The sequence below is a fragment of the Rutilus rutilus genome, assembly GCF_951802725.1.
Source record: "Rutilus rutilus genome assembly, chromosome: 17".
Taxonomy (NCBI): Eukaryota; Metazoa; Chordata; class Actinopteri; order Cypriniformes; family Leuciscidae; genus Rutilus; species Rutilus rutilus.
This window is the reverse complement of record NC_140230.1, coordinates 21,348,407-21,368,066: the sequence shown is the minus strand read 5'-3', so window position 1 is coordinate 21,368,066 and position 19,660 is coordinate 21,348,407. Positions and strand designations below refer to the sequence as shown.

The window sequence follows — 19,660 nt, the reverse complement described above, 5'->3', positions numbered from 1 at the left end:
CTGATTGAGAGTTTTAACATGCCAACATGCAATTAGAGAACTCTTAAATTATTAAGAGCCAGACAGGTTGATGAGGGATCCCCCTTATTGGAAGGTAATAGTCAGAGCTATCCAAGAAGAGTTGAAACCCTCTCCAACCACAAGCCCACTTATGAAATTCTCTATTAAATATACACATTTAAATACATAAACCAAAGTATGTTAGTAGAATGTGAAAGAGGAATTTTGAAGACTTTAAAAAAATATCCTGTCCTGTCAGTAGGCCTAAATTTCAGTGCAAATCGGTTCTTCTCTTCTCAAAGCTTTTGTAAATGTATTTTACCTCCTCAGTCTAACGTTTCGTTCGCGTTTATTTAGCGCCCTCTAACAACCTTGTATCTTTTGTGGCAATTTTATATTTCTTTTGAGTTCAATTGAATTAAGTGGATCATCATCAGACGCAGTATGTTGAAAAGGGGAAAACGAGAGCTCAGCTAGGCGCTATACTGTCCAAGCAAGCGTGTCTTATCTGACAAAAACGGGCGCAGTGGCGTCACAGCTTTTGGAAGGAACCACGTGTCCTACAAAAAATAGCCGGTCACGGACGGTTCCCCTTATGACATGAAGCAGCGCTCAACCAGAACTGACCGGTAAAACAGCAGACTACCTACGGACTCACAACTCACAGCTGCAAGCCAGGGCTTTCTTTCTCGTCGAAAACATGGTGAAAAAGGATAAAAGTCCCGTCACTTATGCAAAAATGAAGGGAATAGTTTCATATTTTACAGGTAAGCTCAAATACTTTTTCCTCAAACTTTAATAAGAAGAGACATTTTGGGGATTAGATACGTAAGATATAACGCAGAACTTATTTGTCACAGCAAATTAAATATTTCAAAAGATTTCCTACTCTATCTATCTATCTAAAAATTCAATATTTGGAAGGTAGGCTAATGGTAAATATGTTTAAATATACGTATTTGCTTAGTCTTACAAAGGTTGTTCTATGTCCACCATTTGCAGCAGATATTTCAGTGAATAAAAATAATCTTATAATATTTTATTTTCTCAGCTTTGATCAAGGACAGGAAGCTTGGATCCAGCCACCCAATCTATCGACAGTGAGTCTAGTCATCATTTTCCATTGCGTGAGCTATAAGTGAAGCAGCACATGGCTCTGAGTGCATTCCAGTGCAGAGTTCAGAAGATTGTCTTATTATTTCTGCAAAGATCAGCTGAAAAATCAGGAATGACTGAAGTTGCACTGCGTGTTTCAGACTGACCACCAGTGCAACTTTAAGACCATGACCTACTTATAGCAACATTCCAACGTGAAACTAGTAGACAAGTGCTGTTGCATAGGTGTTGGCTGACTTTGGGGCAATTTTATTAGAAAATAGCTAGAACTAAAGATTTTCATTTGTTAAAAACAGCTGCATTTCTGATACGGTTTCTCTCATTCCAGGATGGATTTCTTGCGACCTGAGGGTAGTCTTTCTGAGGATGACGGAGCAGCAGCTGTAAGTTAACTTTAACAAGCTCATGTCCACTTGTATGTCCTGGGCCTATATACAGATTAGCAATATCTTACTTAAAGTATTAATAAAGGTCTCCAGTCCTTTCAGAAACATAATGTCAAGTCAGCTGCACTGATTTGAGTTGCTGTACTGGTTGACCTGTATAATCTATAGATGTAACAGGAAGTGAAGTGATCTGTGGTATGGTTTCATATGTCACTGGAGTAAGCTGCTGACTCTCTCCCCGATCTCTTTCCTAGGTTTGTTACAGTAATCCATTAACAGAAGAGCCACAATCTCGGTAAACAGGGTGCTCAACTATCAGTCTATGGACACAAACACATACAATTACACATAAATATTTATTTCTATATGATTTTAGGGTATCTGCTGCTGATTTTGACTACTTGAAGGTTATCGGGACGGGAAGCTTTGGCAAGGTATAATGTTTATAGAAACCCACTCTGCTTTGTATTTTCAATAATGTATAAATATTGTTTAAACCTGGTTTGAATGTCTTTATTCAGGTGTTCTTGGCCACACACAGGGAAAATGGCAGATACTACGCAGTCAAAGTCCTACAGAAACACATTATTTTAACAAGGAAAGAGGCGAGTATGACTAGGAGTATACTGTAATTATTTGGTTCATAACGTGTCTGTATGTATTAATTGTGGTGTTTTTTTTTACAGGAAATAAATGTCATGTGTGAGCACAGGGTGTTGTTAAAGACTCTTAATCATCCATTCCTGGTGAAGCTCCACTTCAGCTTTCAGACTAAGGACAGACTCTATCTAGTGCTGGACTACGCATGTGGAGGAGAGGTATGTTTACTTAGCTATCTAACCCTAAATCACACCCTAACCCTAACAGAAAACATTGCCTTTTATACAATTAAAAAAAAACTTTATGTACTATATTTCTATACCATTTATACAAATGAGGACTCCATAAGTATTTTTTGTCAGATTTAGCTCACTTCTAAGTACATATTCGTCCCTGAAATATAGTTAAGAAGGTATATAGACACAACCAAGTACACACAGCTTTGAATCTAGACCAAAGGTTCAAGTCAGAGGCCAATAACAGGATTATTGTCAGTTTATCAGATATTTTTATAAAATAGTTATAGTAGTTTATAATATATTTATAATAAAGTTATAATTGTGCTTCGGCTGGTTTTCGCATAGTTCTTATCTCTCTGTCTGAATATACAATGTGTTATTGAATATCAAGTCGAAAAGTTACTAAGAAAAAACACAACTCTGAGGCCAATTGTAGTGGACGAAGCCTACAGTCACGCTATTTAGATCTGTTAGTCCGTCTTCACAAAACCAGACTGTAGCAATTTCAGGAAAAACTGCATTTACAGGACATTTTAAAAAGATGAATTATTGTTTTAGTCTGACTGAAATTGAACTTCTTAACCAGGGGGTCGGAGCCCAATAGGGGTCTCAGCAAACTTCCAAGGGATAATTAATATATTATTCAAGTATGATTAATATATTATTATAAATATTATTAAGATGAATATTATTCATATATTTAAACATCAAACTGAATTAAAATTAATATAGTTTGATATATAATAAATTATATATTGGCACTCCCAGTATCCCAGTGTTAATAATACATTATAGTTAATATTATTATTTTATAGTTCTGTTCATACTTTGAATATTCTGTTGGACAGCGGGGGGCCTTCAAGTCAAAAAGGTTGAGAATCACTGTTTTAAGTGACAGAACAATTTATCAAATATTCATATAAATTATATGAAACAAAAGTCCAAATAATACTATGCTGTATGTATTATTGTGTTAATGAATGTCTATTTTTCATTTTTGCAGCTCTTTTACCATTTGCAGAGAGAGGGGGTGTTTGGAGAACCCAGAGCCAGATTTTATGCTGCTGAGATTGCCTGTGCTTTAGGATACTTACACTCCCTGAAGATTGTCTATAGGTAACAACACTCTTCAGAAATATCTGTGCCTGTGTAATGCTGATAAGCTCATTCGTTTGTGCTTAGTAAGAACAAAATGATCACCAACTTTCAGCAGATTTACAGTAATCCATCTTTCTCACATGCTCACAGGGACCTGAAACCAGAAAACATTCTGCTGGATTCTGCGGGTCATGTTGTTCTGACCGACTTTGGCCTGTGCAAGGAGGGCGTGAGTGGGCATGGCACCACCAGAACCTTCTGTGGAACCCCGGAGTACCTAGCGCCTGAGGTCCTCCTGCAGAAGGAGTATGACAGGACTGTGGACTGGTGGGGTCTGGGCGCTGTTCTCCATGAAATGCTCTACGGCCTGGTAAACAAACCCACCAATGAATGCTCAGATAGATTAATAATACAGGTAGACAGGTGTGCTTTACACAAACTCTTTCTCATTCCAGCCACCTTTCTACAGTGCAGATCGTCTTGATATGCTCAGAAATATTATTTATCAGCCTCTGGTTCTAAAAACGGGAGTGTCTAGTGCAGGCCGAGATCTGCTGAAGAGACTGCTAAACAGGGACAGGACGAAGAGACTAGGAGCCAAACGTGACCTGGTAATCCAACAAGCACACAGACACATTCACAAACAATCACACAATGTGAAATTGGTTTATCTTGCTAAACGATAGAGTGGCTAAATGTCATTTTGCCCCATTTTTTGGCGTTTAGACCGAGCTGCAGTCTCATCCATTCTTCTCATCTATTCATTGGGATGACCTTGTTACAAAGAAAATTTCTCCACCTTTCGTTCCCTTACTGGTGAGTTTTTTATTGACACATTTGTCAAAAATGGGATTGTTTACCTAAAAAAATTGTTTTACTGTTTCAACCAGTATGACTTTTTTCTTCTTCTGTGGAACACAAAAGATGATAGTTTGAAGATTTTATTTTTTGTCCACACAATGAAAGTCAATGGGATCCAAATTTTCATTATACAGAAAAAAACAAAAACATTCTTCTAAATATATTTTGCTAGTGTTCAACAGAAGAAAAAAATGTGAGTGTGAGTTAATGATGTGCTTACAGGACATGAGCTTATTTCATATAGATATTAATTTGTATTTGTTTACATTTCAGTCTGGCCCTGGTGACCTCACGAACATTGACCCTCGGTTTACAGAACTTCCTGTTCCACACTCGCTAGGAGCATGTGAGGAGTCTGGAGCAACCTTTCCTGGCTTCACCTACACCAATGAAAACATTTTCTCCCTGACTTGTGGACACTAAGACAACATTTTTGTCAGACCAATACATTTTGTCGGAACATGTTTCTAATGATTTCTAACTTAAGTAAACACAGTTCATTTTTTATGTTAGCTGGACCAATGCTTTTGCAACATGACTACAGAGTTTCTATCAAAAGTGACTGTGTTTTCCTAACATTCATATATTATATAATTATTATTTTTTAGCCCTATTTGATAAAAACTATTTGTAAAGAAATACAATGTTTAATGGTGCTCTGACTGTACTATATTGTAATGAGATGAAGTGAGACTACAGGTTGCATCAGATGCTTGATTATAAGAGATATAAAGTTGTGAGACCGAAAGAATATTAAATCTGAATGTTAATGTAAGTGTGTACAGTATTAAGATTGCATTGGTAAGTGTTTGTAATGAAATTGTCTGATCAGTAAAGAATGTCTAATTTTTGGAATGGAAACAATTAAACTATTTTAAGCTAATGCGCGGTTATTGAATATGTTTTATTGTGAAAGTAGTTAACGTGTTTAAAAAAAAAAAAGGTATCACAAACAATTCACAGTTGTGCACTCGTCTCGCGCTATACTGTAATCGAGACATGGGTCACAAAGAGGAACGCAGTTGTCATCCACAGATCATTTATATGTATAATTTGCCACTACTTTACTTTTATAAATGGGAATGATCTGCTTCCTGTATTTGCCTCAGACCTACTTTACAAACAACGTGCCAACCTCGAGTCTAGGAAGAAACCTCCACTTTTAAGCTCACAGCGCCATCTTGTGGCGTCTTCGCTAAGTTCGCTGTCTTCCTTTTCGCCACTTTTGCAACAATGCGGCTGTCAAAACACTGTATTTAAATATTACGAACTTCAGTTTGAAGCTCGACGCAGTGTTGTTTTAATTAATAAGTTCTGCCTTTCTCTGTTTATTGCATATGGCGAAGTATGCCCTTCAAAAGAGATTTGCGGAGTAAAACCTGAACACGTGATGGTTACAGGAAATCAAATCAGAGGATCACCGCTACATTGACTGTAAACTGAACAGATACAAAAATCACACTCTGAAAACAGCTCGTTTCAGTGAGCACGCACTAGGACTCCATTAAAATGGAATCATTTGTGACCCTACACTGAACACTACAAAGCGCTCTGTTTTTGTTTAAAATGCGTAAAAACGTAAAGGGGATCAAAACCATTTTTTATATCTGTAATAATAAGGCCTTCGATTGTTTTAGCGCAACAAGCACCGATTGAAACGGGTATCGCTGACAAGTCAATGCTGGGGTCATGTAAGGACGCTAAGGCTCAGTTCCTCTGATTCTCCGTTACATTAAGATAATCACTCCCAAATATATGCTGTGGTGAAGTTTATCGGGGCTGTAGAAGTTGGACAGACACATATTAACCGGCGCATGCGCAATAACGCCACCATCCAGGTCTAAATAAGAGTTAAGAGAGAAACGAGGTGAGTTGCACGTTTATCAATAAATATGACGTTAATGTCGTCACCCACGCAGTAAACAACGATACTAACACAGAGTGCGTTTCTTGTTTAACAGTTTTCAACCATTGCGACTATTTTCAACGAGGTTCAAAAACCGTAAAGATAATTAGAAGTCAAGTTTGTGCAGAAGAAACTAAAAGCATGCAATTTGTTATTTCCCCGGGTCTGCATGCACCCGAGTTATTATGTTTATATACTGATAAATGACAACTCATTCAAAGTATCTCGGGAAATGTTTTTCTTTTGGATATGAACGTGAAACTGTTGATTTGGTTTATTGTAGGCTGCCCTGCTAATGTTACAGCTAGCCGGGGCTATCAGTCGGGCTAACGACATTCCGTGACAAGGGGAAAGTAAGGAATTTGTTGACGGAGGGGAAAACATTGCGTTTTAATAAAACAAGTTGTACACTTGGCCTTCCCGTGTTGTTTGAAGGTCCGAGCGACGTGAATCAGACCAGAAAACTGTTATAATTTACATACGTTAGACGTGTCGGCGGCCCTTTGCTATCCTCCGCCATTTTGTGTGTCAGTCGAATGCTAATAATGGGCGCTCGCGCATTGCACTTTATTTATGCTCAGAATAAATTCAGTCATCACTTGAAATATCCAAACAAACGTTTTTTATTAAACCAGACGAGCTTTTGGGTGATCTTCGCGGGGCACCGTTACTGTACAGTCTGAGATTTTGATAATATTTTGATTTAAGACTCACGACAGGTCAAGAACGTTAAAACACTATTGCCTACTGTATACGAACGATAACGTGCTTGAATAAAGACTTTCTTCTTCAAAAACTAATCCATTGTGAGTATGTACGTTTTAACTTGTCATCGCGATTATCCGCCTTCTTTAAAAGCCCAGATTTAGCGAGATTCTTTTAAAACAAGGAAAAGCTGAACTTGTTCGTCTAACTTTACTTTTAATCGCTTTCCTCCATTAATAACCACCAAAGTAGTTTAAGTGTGTCAGTGAGAGTTTATATACATAGCTAGTCCATAAAAAATAACATCATAACAATGTAGAAATACATATTTTTGTCCTCGTTTAAGTGCTTGGTGCAATCCGTACTGCGAGCAACAGTCGCCCTCTAGCGGAATTGGCTGGAACTACAAGCGACGAGCGGCTATTTCGTAATCCCAAGTTGCGGTCGTTTCATCAGCCGCAGTCAAAACACGGTTTTCGAAACGAGAACGTCGTATTTGAATATTGAAACCGACAGTTTTGTTTCGTTTACTAAAACAATGTGCGCTGATATTTATATGACACTCACAGCAGATGCTTGGTTCTCAAAGTGCAGTTATGTGAATGCATTAATACAGTGGTTCTCAACCAGGGGGGCTCAGCAACAATTAAAAGTCCTCAAGACTTAAAATAATTTAAAGCAGAAAATAACGAGCCAATAAAAAATCAAGATATTACTTACTTTAATTCACCCCCTTTGAAGAACCAAGATTCCCATAGTCCTGGAAATCCTGGATGAGGAAGCCTATTTGTAAAAGTGTGATTTATAGACCTGGAAAAGTCAGGAAAAAATATCAGGAAAAAAGTAAAGAAAAAAGTAGAACATATTTTTATATCTATATCTATAATCCTTATCCAGTAAATCACGAAAGACTGAAAAAGTTAATTGGTTAAACCCTAAAGAACATTCAGATCTTAAAAATCTTGAATCCTGAAATCTTATTATTTTAACTTATTTATAACTTAAACTTCTTAATTTTTTTTATTTAAAGAAACTAAGTGTGTAGATAGATTAAAATAAGTTTAAAACAAAAACAAAACTAGGGTTAGGGGGCCTTCAGATATCGTTGGGGACAATGGGGTGCCTTGGAGTCAAAAAGGTTGAGAACCACTACATTAAAGGATTGTTTGCCCTTTAGAGGTGTTTTGGACAGTTTGGTTAAAGGGTTGGTTCACCCAAAAATGAAAAATGCTCACCCTCGAGCCATCCTAGGTGTTTATGAGTTATATTAAATAATATCATTGCTCTTTCAAGCTTTATAATGGGAGTGAATGGTACCTTGTTTTTTGAAGTCCAAAAAAGTACATCCATCCATCCTAAAAGTAATCCATATGTTTTTGTATGAAAATTATCCATAATTATAACTTTATAAACTATAATGACTGGCCTTCGGTAACGGCCGCACGCAAGTCTAGTTCTTGCAGAAGAGTGACCTCTGACCCGACATAAGCTGTATTGATGAACGTGGAAGCGCAGAGGATAGAGCAAAACAAAACACTGTTAAGTTTAAAATGAATTTCTAAAGAGAAATGTCAGAGGAGCTTGAGTTTGTTGCCCAGCCTTATAAAGCTTGGAAGAGCAATGATATTATTTAATATAACTCCAATTGTGTTTGGCTGAAAGAAGAAAGTCATAAACACCTAGGATGCCCTGAGGGTGAGTAAATTATGGGATTATTTCTATTTTTGGGTGAACCCTTTAACTTTAAAGGGTTAGTTCACCCAAAAATGAAGATTCTGTCAGTAATTACTCACCCCCATGTTGTTCCAACCCTGTACGACTTTCGTTCATCTTCGGAACACAAATTAAGATATTTTTGATCAAATCTGAGAGCTGTCTCATTCCTTCATAGGCTGCTAGGTAATTGAACGAAAGTCTTACGGGCTTGGAACAACATGAGGGTGAGTAATTAATGACATCATTTTCATTTTTGGGTGAACTAACCCTTTAAGATGCTTACTTCTGTAATCTGTCCATGTTGTAAGAATATGTTCTTTTCTTTTGTCTTCCATTTTGTTGGAAAAGATGGCAGAGACATCTACGAGTAGTGGTCCTGCTGCCACTGGAGCCGATTTTGACATGATGAGCGCTCTTGACTGGAAGGACGGCATAGCCACATTGCCTGGAAGTGACATTCGGGTACAAATATTAAGTGTATCTGATGCATAAAGTGTGATGCAAGGGACATATTGGACTATTCTGAATGTGCTGATGAAAAATCTCAAAATCTGGTCATTTTTTTAGTTTCGGATGACTGAATTTGGCACCCTGGAGATTGTCACAGAGGCGGAGCCCAAAGTTAAAGAGGCGGAGCTTACCGGTCCACAACCTCAAACTACAAGCACCAACAACAGTAATTCCCCTGAGCAAAACAAAACTTCAAATCAGACTGCAAAACCCCAGTTGAATACAGACCATCAGACAAATACTGTGGGTGAGTACATGCAACACATATTTCTACCTAATAGAGGAATGATTTGCTCTTTAATTTATTTTTGAGGACTCAATTTCTCTCGTTTTTTTTTTTTTTTTTTTTTAGTTTCCACTGACCCCCACAGGCAGGCTGGGGGCTTAAACACTAGGAGCCCCAGCACTGTGGAAAGCCCCAGCGTGAGTACAGTGCCCAATGTGATTGTTCCCATCACTGAGGCCACTGCAAACTGCAGGTCCTGTGGTCACTCTGGTTCACAGGAGTCTTTCCTACAGGGCAAATTTTGCAGTGCTCCTTGTGTGCAGCCTACCAGTGGCAGGTACTTTTCAGGTGTTTTTGGCACTTACACAGATCTGCCAGTTGCACTGTTTATGGTGAATTTATAAGTTCTTTTGTGTGTGCAGGTCAACCCCAGCTGAGGCATTCGAAGGAGAGCGTTTAGGTAAACGTGTGAGAAAGAAGAAGAAGATGTTTATGGAATCTGGAGATGAAGAGGAGGACAACATAGAGGAGGAAGAGGTAACACACACACACACTCATCTCACAGAAAAGAGCATATATTCAATATCAACAGGGATGAACTACTGCATTGATCATGTTTATTTTTTTCTCTTTTTTCAGGAGAAGGTTAAATCCTCGAAGGGAAGACGAGCGGCTAAAGTTGCTAGACTAGGTTGGTAATTTTCATTTAGCTAACACACACACACACACACACACACGGAAATATAAACTCTGGCCAGACAGTATCTCATGCCTTATGTCTAGGGATTCACAATATATTGGTGCCATATTAGTTATCATCTGATATTAGGGATTATTTATTTTTTATTTTAGGATATTGGATATATATCATCTGATATTTAATTGTGCATGCTCAATTCCCAATTTTTTTAATTAAGGTTAAAACAATTTATTTAAATGACCTTTGCTGTCTTACAATCACATAATTAACTCAAGTTATTAAAAAAAAATCAAACGAATTATGTAATAACACTGTTAAATGTAATTTTAGGCAAATCTCAAAATGAATTTAGTCATATTAATATTTGTATTCATACTATACATTATAATGTTGTGATGCTTAAATTCACTGGTTACATTTAAAATGACTGACTGATTTGAGTTTTAGTCTTTTAAAATTGGTGCATCCCAACTTGAGTCTTTTAGCAGGTTGTACAGATTGTGTCATGTATCATTTCAGTCAGTTTCAGGTTGTACAGACTGTATTATAAAAACGCTTTTCTAAGCCATCTAAAGTGCCTGTGATGCTGTTTCCATAGTGACAGCGCCTCCTGTTAAGAAGAAAACCTGGAGTTGGTCAGCTTATCTGGAGGAAGAGAGAGCCATTGCCGCTCCTTTGAAACTTTTTAAGGAGGTGAGAAACACAGCATATATAACTTGTATTTCTGTTCACGGTTATATAAATAACATGGTATGGTTGGGATCCTGATTAGGATGGTAAGTTTGATGTCAATTCAGTTTTGTCATTAGAAAAAAGTGTTACTTGAAAGAAAACAGAGAGATTTTTTTAAAGCATGACATGAAATTCAATAATTATTTTTTGTGTGTTTGCAATACAGCACCAGTCTGTTCCGCAGAGTAGGAATGGATTTAAAGTTGGCATGAAGTTAGAGGGACTGGACCCCTGTCACCCTGCTCTCTTCTGTGTTTTGACTGTTGCAGAGGTAACCAGGGTCAAATGTTTCTGTGATGTTACTTGATGTGTGATTATTAGGAGCACAAAACTAAATATAGTTTTTAGGTTGCGCTTATAGATGTATTTTCTCTGTTCCAGGTGCAAGGTTACAGGATTCGGCTTCACTTTGATGGTTACCCTGAGTGCTATGACTTCTGGGTAAATGCTGACTCATGGGATGTGAAGCCGCCAGGCTGGTGTGAGAAAACCGGCCTCAAGCTATTGCTTCCAAAAGGTGCTTAATGTACTAATAAAGATGTACTGTTAAAAAAAAACAAAAAAACTGTTGGCAAGGATCAACCATGCAAAACGCTACTTTTGTTTTCTGTAACATGGTAGATCTGTTTTATAGATGTTTCTTTATGTGTTAAAACTACTTAAACCCAATATTCACTCTGAACTGTGTGATGACAAACTGGTCTACTTGCTGTTATTCTGATATTCAACATAGATGTAATAGTATTGTAATTACAAGTATTGTAATTTATTTATAAATATAATTAAATAAAATATAAGATATAATTTAATCATTTATTTAATAAAGCATGGTTAAATTAGCATAGTTTTCATGTTGTTTAAAAAAGTTTTTTTTGTGGACACTCTTAGTTGCTGCATATGCTACTAGTAAAATGTATTGCATATGCTGTTCTTTACTATGATTTAACAGGTTGCAGAGATGGAGATTTTAACTGGAACACATATGTAAAGAACTGTAGGGGTCAACTGGCCCCCAAACATCTCTTCAAGAGTCTTAATACAGTATGTCATTTCATATGCACACACTTCAAGAGAATAAGAGATATCTCAATAGTTTCTGTTCCAGGAGATCGTGCTTTCTTCTTTAACCGCGTGTTATCTGCCCTATTTAGTCAGTCACACCGTCAGGATTCCGTGCTGGGATGAAGCTGGAAGCCGTGGACAGGAAGAACCCGTCACTCATCTGCGTAGCAACCATTTCTGCTGCTGTCGACAACCGGCTCCTCATTCACTTTGACAACTGGGACGATACGTATGATTATTGGTAAGATCGTGAGCAGAGTACTGGCCATATGAGTGTCCCCATGTGCATGTGGTTGTAAATGCATTCTGTTTGTTCTCAGGTGTGACGCCAGCAGTCCGTACATTCATCCAGTCGGGTACTGTGAGGAGGTGGAGTTAACACTCACAACACCTGCAGGTCAGACTCCCTTTAATATTTTTCTTTGTTAACTTTTATATGTAGCTTTTATGTGTCGTTGTACTAAAGTCAAAATAAATTATCTGATGTATCTAACATCTTCTATTCAATTACATTTATAAGTATAGCACTTTTTATAAAAAAACAACAAAGAAAACACGAACAAGCTAGACATTTTGTATTAAATTTTTTTTTTCTCAAATTTACCACGGACCCCATTGCACCCCCTGGACCCCAGTTTGAAGGCCCCAGAATTAGTTTTCTTTTTCGTTTCTTTTTTAACAAGCTCTAATGTGCATGAAAAGTTGTATTAAAGTTATTGGATGTCTATTTATGTCTTTCTTAGAGTATAAGCACCCAAAGAGTTTTTCTTGGGAAAAGTACCTTGAAGAAACTGGAACCCAAGCTGCACCAGCTAGAGCCTTTAAACAGGTACGGTTTAAATCATTGCAATGAACCATGAGAGGTGTAGGTAAATCATTTACTATAATTTATAATTGCTAAAATGTCATTTGAAAGGTCCTAGTAGTTGGTGTGGTGCAAAAGTGCAGAGTCAGCCTGAACAACATATCATTTTTTTTTACAAAGAATAAAACACATTTGATCTGGTTCAAAGTAGTGGGCAGTTTGATAAATAAAAAAAAAAACACAGAATTAATGATATTATAATATAAAAGACATGTGTTCTGTTTTATACATATTTTGTGTTTAAACAATTTAATTTAATCTTCTACACAATTCAGATTTATTAGTATAGCTCTCTTCATAATAAATCTAAACAAATAAATGTAGAAAGATAGCAAACAAGCTAAAGGTGACAGTGGTGAGAAACACTCCCTAAAAGGATATTAATTACATATTGATCCTTGGCCATCCAGAGACCACCACATGGCTTCCAAGTTGGGATGAAGCTAGAGGCAGTGGACAAACGTAATGCCGTACTCATCCGTGTCTCCACCATCTCTGATACAGAAGACCACAGAATCAAGGTTTACACACAAATATATCCGTTTTGTCTAATTAGCTTACTCTAATTAGAAGCCAACATGGACATATAGTATTTAATACGCTTGTACAGCTAGTATATCTTCACTAAATCTTTGTGTTTACATATATATAGATCCATTTTGATGGCTGGAGTGACGAGTATGATTATTGGCTAGATGCCGATAGCCCAGAACTGCACCCAGTAGGCTGGTGTCAGAAAACAGGTCATCCTCTACAACACCCCAACGGTAACATACTGTACTACACACAAATGTAAAGTATTTCAGCACATGGCCACACCAGACTCATAATCTAATTCGTAATGGTAATATTATCAGGTCCCAGAGATTCTCCAGTCCCCCCAGGACAAGGCTGCCCAACCCAAGGATGCAACGGAGTCGGACACATTCGAGGACCTCGGTATGGGACACATTACACGTAAGTTATACATATGTTGTTACAAACACAACTCATAATGCGCATTCAAATGCAAACGAGTTTCTCTCCCATTGTTAGGGCGGTGAGTTGTCCATACTCAGATCTGAATTTGAATAAAGACGGGTTGGTTCCAGACAGACTGAGCGGGGAGAGGCCAGTAACGCTCAGTGGACCCCCGCGCCACCGCCGTGCTGAAACACTCACTCAGGCGCAGCCTCCCACACCCACGCCCACGCCCACACCCAGCGCCAGCACCCCAGACCCCCCTGACACCACCACAGACACCTGTCCACAAGCTCGGGCAGTGCGTGAGCACATTGTGTGAGTGTCAGCAGTGATGTACAGTTTAACTTTTCTCTGTCACACACACACACACACGCTCACTTTTTATCTCTTTCTCATTCCTTCAGGTCTGGCAGCGCTCCTAAATGTGTCAAGCCACCCCAGGTGAAGCAGGAAGGTGATGGGAAAGGTATAGATCCTTCAAATATTGTGATATTTTGGCTTAATTTGCTTTTTTGTGGATAATCCATAACCTCTGAGTATTTTGTACATGGGTCAATGAAGCGATGCTTGTTTTTTTGCCTGGATGTGTAATAAGAATACAAAAATTCATAGATATAATGACTTCAATACACTTCATCTATGAAGTGCATATTTTTTATGATATTGAAGTGATATTTTTGGGAGAAATAAAGTAAAAGGAAAGAAAAAAAAAGCTTATTTTTTTATTTTTTTAATTCAAGACATATTTAATAAGTAGTTTGACAGTCAATAATTGTTATTTCTTAGAACACAAAAAAAATCTTAACAAAACTGCTTTACTCACTTTTGTCCACCAAATCAAAGCCATGACAACTAACATGACCAGAAAATGATATCAGAAATGCATGCTGTCATGACTGTCATGGTCAATAAGGTAATTTGACCTTTTTATAACAAGACAAGCTTAGTTCATTATATGTAAAATAACATGTTTTGTGAAATATTTATGAATTAAAAACAAAAACAAAACGTTTTGCCTCGAAATTATACTTGAATTTTTTTGTGAAAATAATGATTAAGATGTATAGACTCGCATGTATTCAGGGTGTAAGAATTTTTTTTATACATTTACTGATGGTTATACTACATTTAAACTTTTCAAAAAATTTCAACCATATAAGAAGCTACCTGAATACAAAAAGCACATTTCTAAGAACTTGGCACCTGTATTTTTAACTAGTAACCTTTTCTTTATCTTGGACACCCTTATTTGCCAATGACTGACATATGAGAACGTTTGCAAGGCATGTCATGAATAAATTCTATTTGTGTTGTAGATTCTCTTCAGCAGTTCCTGCATGAGTCTGTGTTTTGTGGATGGGAGCCACCGAGGTTTCAGTTGTGTTGGGAAAAGCATGGCAAACTGCTACCTGAAGCTTTGGGCCTCACCGCCAAGAGAGTGGCAAAGTGGAACACTGAAGAGGTGGCATTTGATAATTCTAGAAAAGAGGTCTTCTAAACGTATTTAATTTTATTGCATCTTATTTGACAATGTTGTTCTTTCAGGTTTCAAGTTTTGTACGAGGCCTGCCTGGCTGCAGAGAGCATGCTGCCACCTTCAGGAAGGAGGTAAATAACTAAAACATCAACTTTACTTGTGAATATTAATGTAAAACGTACCTTCCCTAAATACACTACCATTCAAAAGTTTGGGGTCGGACCAGGCTGCATTTATTTGTTCAAAAATACAGTAATATTGTACAAATATTATTACAATGTATTAAAATGTCATTTATTCCTGTGCTGGCAAAGGGTTCGTATGGTCATGAAAACCTGGCAAAGTATTTAAAAATAGCAATTTCGTGGCCTGGAAACCCCAAAAGTTTAGGAAAAGTCATGGAACTTTTTTCCCCACAAATATCTGTATAATAGAATATATGCTTAATCAGTGCCTGAATTTCGAGAGGAGTAAATTAATACACACAGAATATCAGATCAAATCATTTGTCATCAGTCATTTGAAAAGAGCGTGAGTGATTCAGTGGTTCCAAGTCTTCTCTCCCTCGCTCTCGCTCTTATATATGGCTTTACAGCAACACATTGCGTCTGAAAAAAACGTTTTAATTATATTTAATTGTATTTATTTGTGCTATTGCTTTTAATGTATTTGTTCTTATTTTACTGATGGTTAGTAAATTAAATTCAAAGTTTGAAATCAAGATTCCTTGTGCTGTGTGTAAGCTATATTGCAGAACAAAATGACCTCATTGTAAAAGCACAAATACATAGAGTGAGCAAACAATTAGTTGAGATAATTGTAATAAAAAAAAATTCTAAAAAATCCCCCCCATAAGAGTAATCCAAGGGGGATTCCCCCCTATTTTCCAAACCGAAATTCAGGGCCTGGTTTAATTGATAATGTTGGTTGAACAATTAGCATTCGAGTATTTTTGTTCTCAGACTAAGTGAATGTTTTTTTTTCCCATTCTTTTTCCTACAGCAAATTGATGGCGAGGCCTTCCTGCTCCTTACTCAGTCAGACATTGTAAAGATTCTGAGCATCAAGCTCGGCCCCGCTCTCAAGATTTATAACTCTATCCTCATGCTGAAGAGCGCAGATGAAGAGTAGACACCTCATGGCAACTGCTGTTCCATCAAACAACACGTTTGAAAGTTGCTCTTGTCTCCACCGATGTGTCCAGCGGACTGACAAATGCTCAATCATTGGTCTCATTTTTGATTGACGGACATTGAAAATCAGCCGATCCAACAAGAACTGTATGTGATCAGAAAAATCACATCTCTTAAGGCTGATAAATATTTGATGTCTCCCCTTCCAACCCTGCACTCGCTCTAAATTAGGTCTGATGTTCTCTTTTGAAATAGATAATTTGATTCATATTAGACTCTTGGAGGGGTGAGTACACTATACTGAGGCACCTTAAAATGTTGAAAGCTTAAAATGGACTGTGTCATTGTTGATATTTATGCTTTTACAGTTGCTAAAATGACGGCTAATTGCATTTGGTGCCAGAGCACGATTGAAAGGCATGATGGTGGAGCTTTTACTTGAAATGTAATTTTTTTTTTTTTATGCAAAAAGACCTTTGTTTGTAATTGAACACACATCCAAAATAATCCAAATGATCCTGTTTGAGACCACTAGAGGGCAGCAGGATTCTTTGTGTGTGTGTGTGTGTGTGTGCGCGCGTGTGTGTGAGAGACTTTTGCAAGCGTGTTTGTGAGAGAAAAATGTATAAATGTGTGCTTGCATCTAATGTCAGGGAATTCTTGCTCTGGGCAAATCTGGAATTGAATGTCTCTTGTATTTACTTCAGATGAAATGTGTGATCTTGTAAAATGCATTTGTAAATTGAAGAAATTGTACATTTGTTGAAGTGAATTGGACAGTGTGACTGACTCACTAGACACTGAAAATAGAATTAGAAATGAGCGGGTGTGTTTGAGTGTGTATTTTAAGCTTCTGAGACCCTGACATTTTGCCTTGTACAAGCATTCCTGAGTACTAAGACATTTTGTTCTGTCATTCACCGAGCAAAAGCTTTTTGTACATCCGTGACCTTCTGTATAATACAGCTGTAATTCTCAGCTCTGCTGCAACTGATTTTACTCAGCCATGTTGGAATCACTACACTTTCATGCATTGGTTGGGCTTTTGCAGTGCTTCTCAAAGTTGTCATTATACACACATGCATATGCAGGTTCTTCTTATAGCATTAGGTCAGGATAATAGATCCAGTTAGGGTCGAAACTGGAGAAGCTGAAGACTCGGAAAATGGTTGTACAAAAGCTAAAATACTAAATAAAATAGATATTAGTCTGTAGATTATTGACTTGATTTCAAGTAGGCATTTGGATGGTGATGGAAAATCAAGATTTAAGGAAATCCTAATCACAGTGGTTTGCGTCAAGGATGAGTTCGTATCAGATTTTGATTGTTTTCTTTGGTGTGTGTGTGTGTGTGTTTGCAGATTAAATGTCTCTCTAAGCAGACTGTTTATGTGTGACAGATTGTGTGTTTCTGAGTTTCAGTCCCGAATGGATGAATGAATAGAGCGAAGGACAATAAATAAGGATTTCAAACAGAACTCTTGTTTATTTTTTGTTTTCATTCATAATGATCTTAAAGGGGTGGTATAATGCCCTTTTCACAAGATGTAAAATAAGTGTGTATGTGAAGTTTTAGCTCAAAATACCCCACAGATATTTTTATATAGCATGTTAAAATTGTCCCTTTTTGAGGGTGAGCAAAAACGCACCGTTTTTGTGTCTGTCCCTTTAAATGCAAATTAGCTGCTGCTCCCAGCACAGGGGGCGGAGCTTCAACAACTTGTGTCCTTTTACCTCACACAGACATGCACTGAAAATTTCTAAACTTTTAGCCTTTTATGTTCAAACCGGAATCAGACAATGATGGAGAGACTCAAGAAGTGACAACATGTAGAAAGCAACAGGACATCTCTGAATGGTTAGTTGAAGAATTTATGCAGCTGATGTGGAGTGATCTTCTAGTCATTAATTAGCATATTGTGTCATAATAATCTAAATCGCGTTCCCGGGGCCAGGGTTTATGTAAATTTTAGGGTTGGTGATGTCACTAACCCGGGAGGAATGTCGTGTAGTCCCTACCAGCTGTTTGTTGTACTCCTTAAAAAACTATTTCTTTAAAAGCAAATATCTTCCTTTGCTTTGAACTTTGAGCTTTGTAACTTTGCAGATGTTGTTTATGCTCAAACAGCAACATTACACACTAACTAAAGTTAGAAAAGTGAAATCATAATCAACCACCCCTTTAACGGTTGCATAAAACTGAAATTTAAGTTCATGCTTATAAACAGAGGCTCAAGCATGGAGTTACTTTTGTGTCTTTTTTATGCAATTATGCATATTGGGTTTGAGAGCAAAAATAATGAAGATTGCAAATGAAATTTAATGAAATTAAATAAAAAGATTGCAAATAAAAAGTCTTCTTAAAGCTGTTTTAAATTACAAAAATAAAGCAACTGCTAAAAATAAAAACTGAACTATGAATAAACTTCCTTTTTCTTTATGCAGTTCCCACACTTTTCATTACGCACCCATATATTTTCTGCTCTGTTCTGCTGTTTTTGTTTGCAGGTCTAAAACTTTTGTTTATTTAGCATAGTATCAATTATTTTTGTAATAAAAAAGCTTGTTTTTTTTTATTATAAAATATAATTATATACAATTACAATATCATTACATTTGCATAATGAAAACGCCAAAGTAACTCCATAAACTGGCCACTTCATAACTTAAAGAATCTTGCATACTGAACTTCCATGATGGCCCACAGTTATCTGGTCATAGAACTATGAATACATATTTAAATAACTAAATATAATACAAAATAACAGTCTGAGTTAGTGAGAAAAAACCCTTGAATTTGGGCCTAAAGACTCCCTATAGACTCTAAGAATAGGTTATTCTGCTCACCGTGGGACCCAAAGGGCTTGCCCACATGTTCCCATGACCCTAACCACAGTATCTCTCTCGCTCGCTCACTCCCACGTCACTGGCCGGTTTAAAGTAAATGCGCCTCCCCTCACGCTCATGATACGCGCGTTTGCTAAGGCTGGAGACTGATGGATTTGCGCGTCTTCATCGACATGGTTATTAGACTCGTTGCAAGGCGCGCGCTCTCACGTCACTGAAGCAATTAAAACGGACCAAAGCCAATCATGTGTTTCCGGTGGAGAAGCAACTGAGGTGAGTTTAAGTGGTACTAACTTCAGGTGCTGATGTCCCGACTTGGTATAGCTCAACGTTCACGATGAGTATGAAACAGTGTGTTCTGAAACAGACATGCTTCACGTACTGCGTTGTACTGCTTGGATACATCATTTTGAAGACACACCCATAAAGTTTGTTACCTTAAAGGTGAAGTGTTTTACAGGAAAACTATAAATAAGCCATTTTCTTGTTGATTTCCCTGCAAAAGTGTAAATGTTGTG

At 37.3% G+C, this 19,660-nt stretch overlaps 2 protein-coding genes across 4 annotated transcripts; both read left to right on the top strand.

Annotated features, from left to right (window-relative positions):
* Positions 1–476: 476 nt before the first annotated feature.
* On the top strand, positions 477–5,181 carry sgk2b (serum/glucocorticoid regulated kinase 2b). The gene is made up of 12 exons (XM_084385121.1): positions 477–767; positions 1,052–1,100; positions 1,445–1,499; positions 1,757–1,797; positions 1,879–1,936; positions 2,024–2,107; positions 2,189–2,320; positions 3,345–3,457; positions 3,590–3,809; positions 3,895–4,050; positions 4,166–4,255; positions 4,574–5,181. The coding sequence occupies exons 1-12, from the start codon at positions 701–703 to the stop codon at positions 4,721–4,723; spliced, it is 1,215 nt and encodes a 404-aa protein (XP_084241247.1). The 5' UTR covers positions 477–700; the 3' UTR covers positions 4,724–5,181.
* A 762-nt stretch (positions 5,182–5,943) lies between these two features.
* Positions 5,944–17,771, top strand: l3mbtl1b (L3MBTL histone methyl-lysine binding protein 1b). Of its 3 annotated transcripts, none has more exons than XM_084385034.1 (22): positions 6,110–6,167; positions 8,803–8,851; positions 8,976–9,089; positions 9,195–9,384; positions 9,490–9,700; positions 9,786–9,900; positions 10,003–10,054; positions 10,662–10,756; positions 10,962–11,066; positions 11,177–11,312; positions 11,745–11,836; positions 11,947–12,098; positions 12,178–12,254; positions 12,601–12,686; positions 13,133–13,243; positions 13,375–13,489; positions 13,580–13,661; positions 13,758–14,000; positions 14,090–14,151; positions 15,002–15,147; positions 15,231–15,293; positions 16,165–17,771. In XM_084385034.1, the coding sequence occupies exons 2-22, from the start codon at positions 8,846–8,848 to the stop codon at positions 16,291–16,293; spliced, it is 2,382 nt and encodes a 793-aa protein (XP_084241160.1). In that variant the 5' UTR covers positions 6,110–6,167; positions 8,803–8,845; the 3' UTR covers positions 16,294–17,771. The 3 variants fall into 3 exon arrangements, with proteins under 3 accessions (XP_084241159.1, XP_084241160.1, XP_084241158.1); XM_084385032.1 differs by having other exon boundaries at positions 13,580–13,679; XM_084385033.1 differs by lacking the exon at positions 8,803–8,851 and having other exon boundaries at positions 5,944–6,167; positions 13,580–13,679.
* Positions 17,772–19,660: the final 1,889 nt, after the last annotated feature.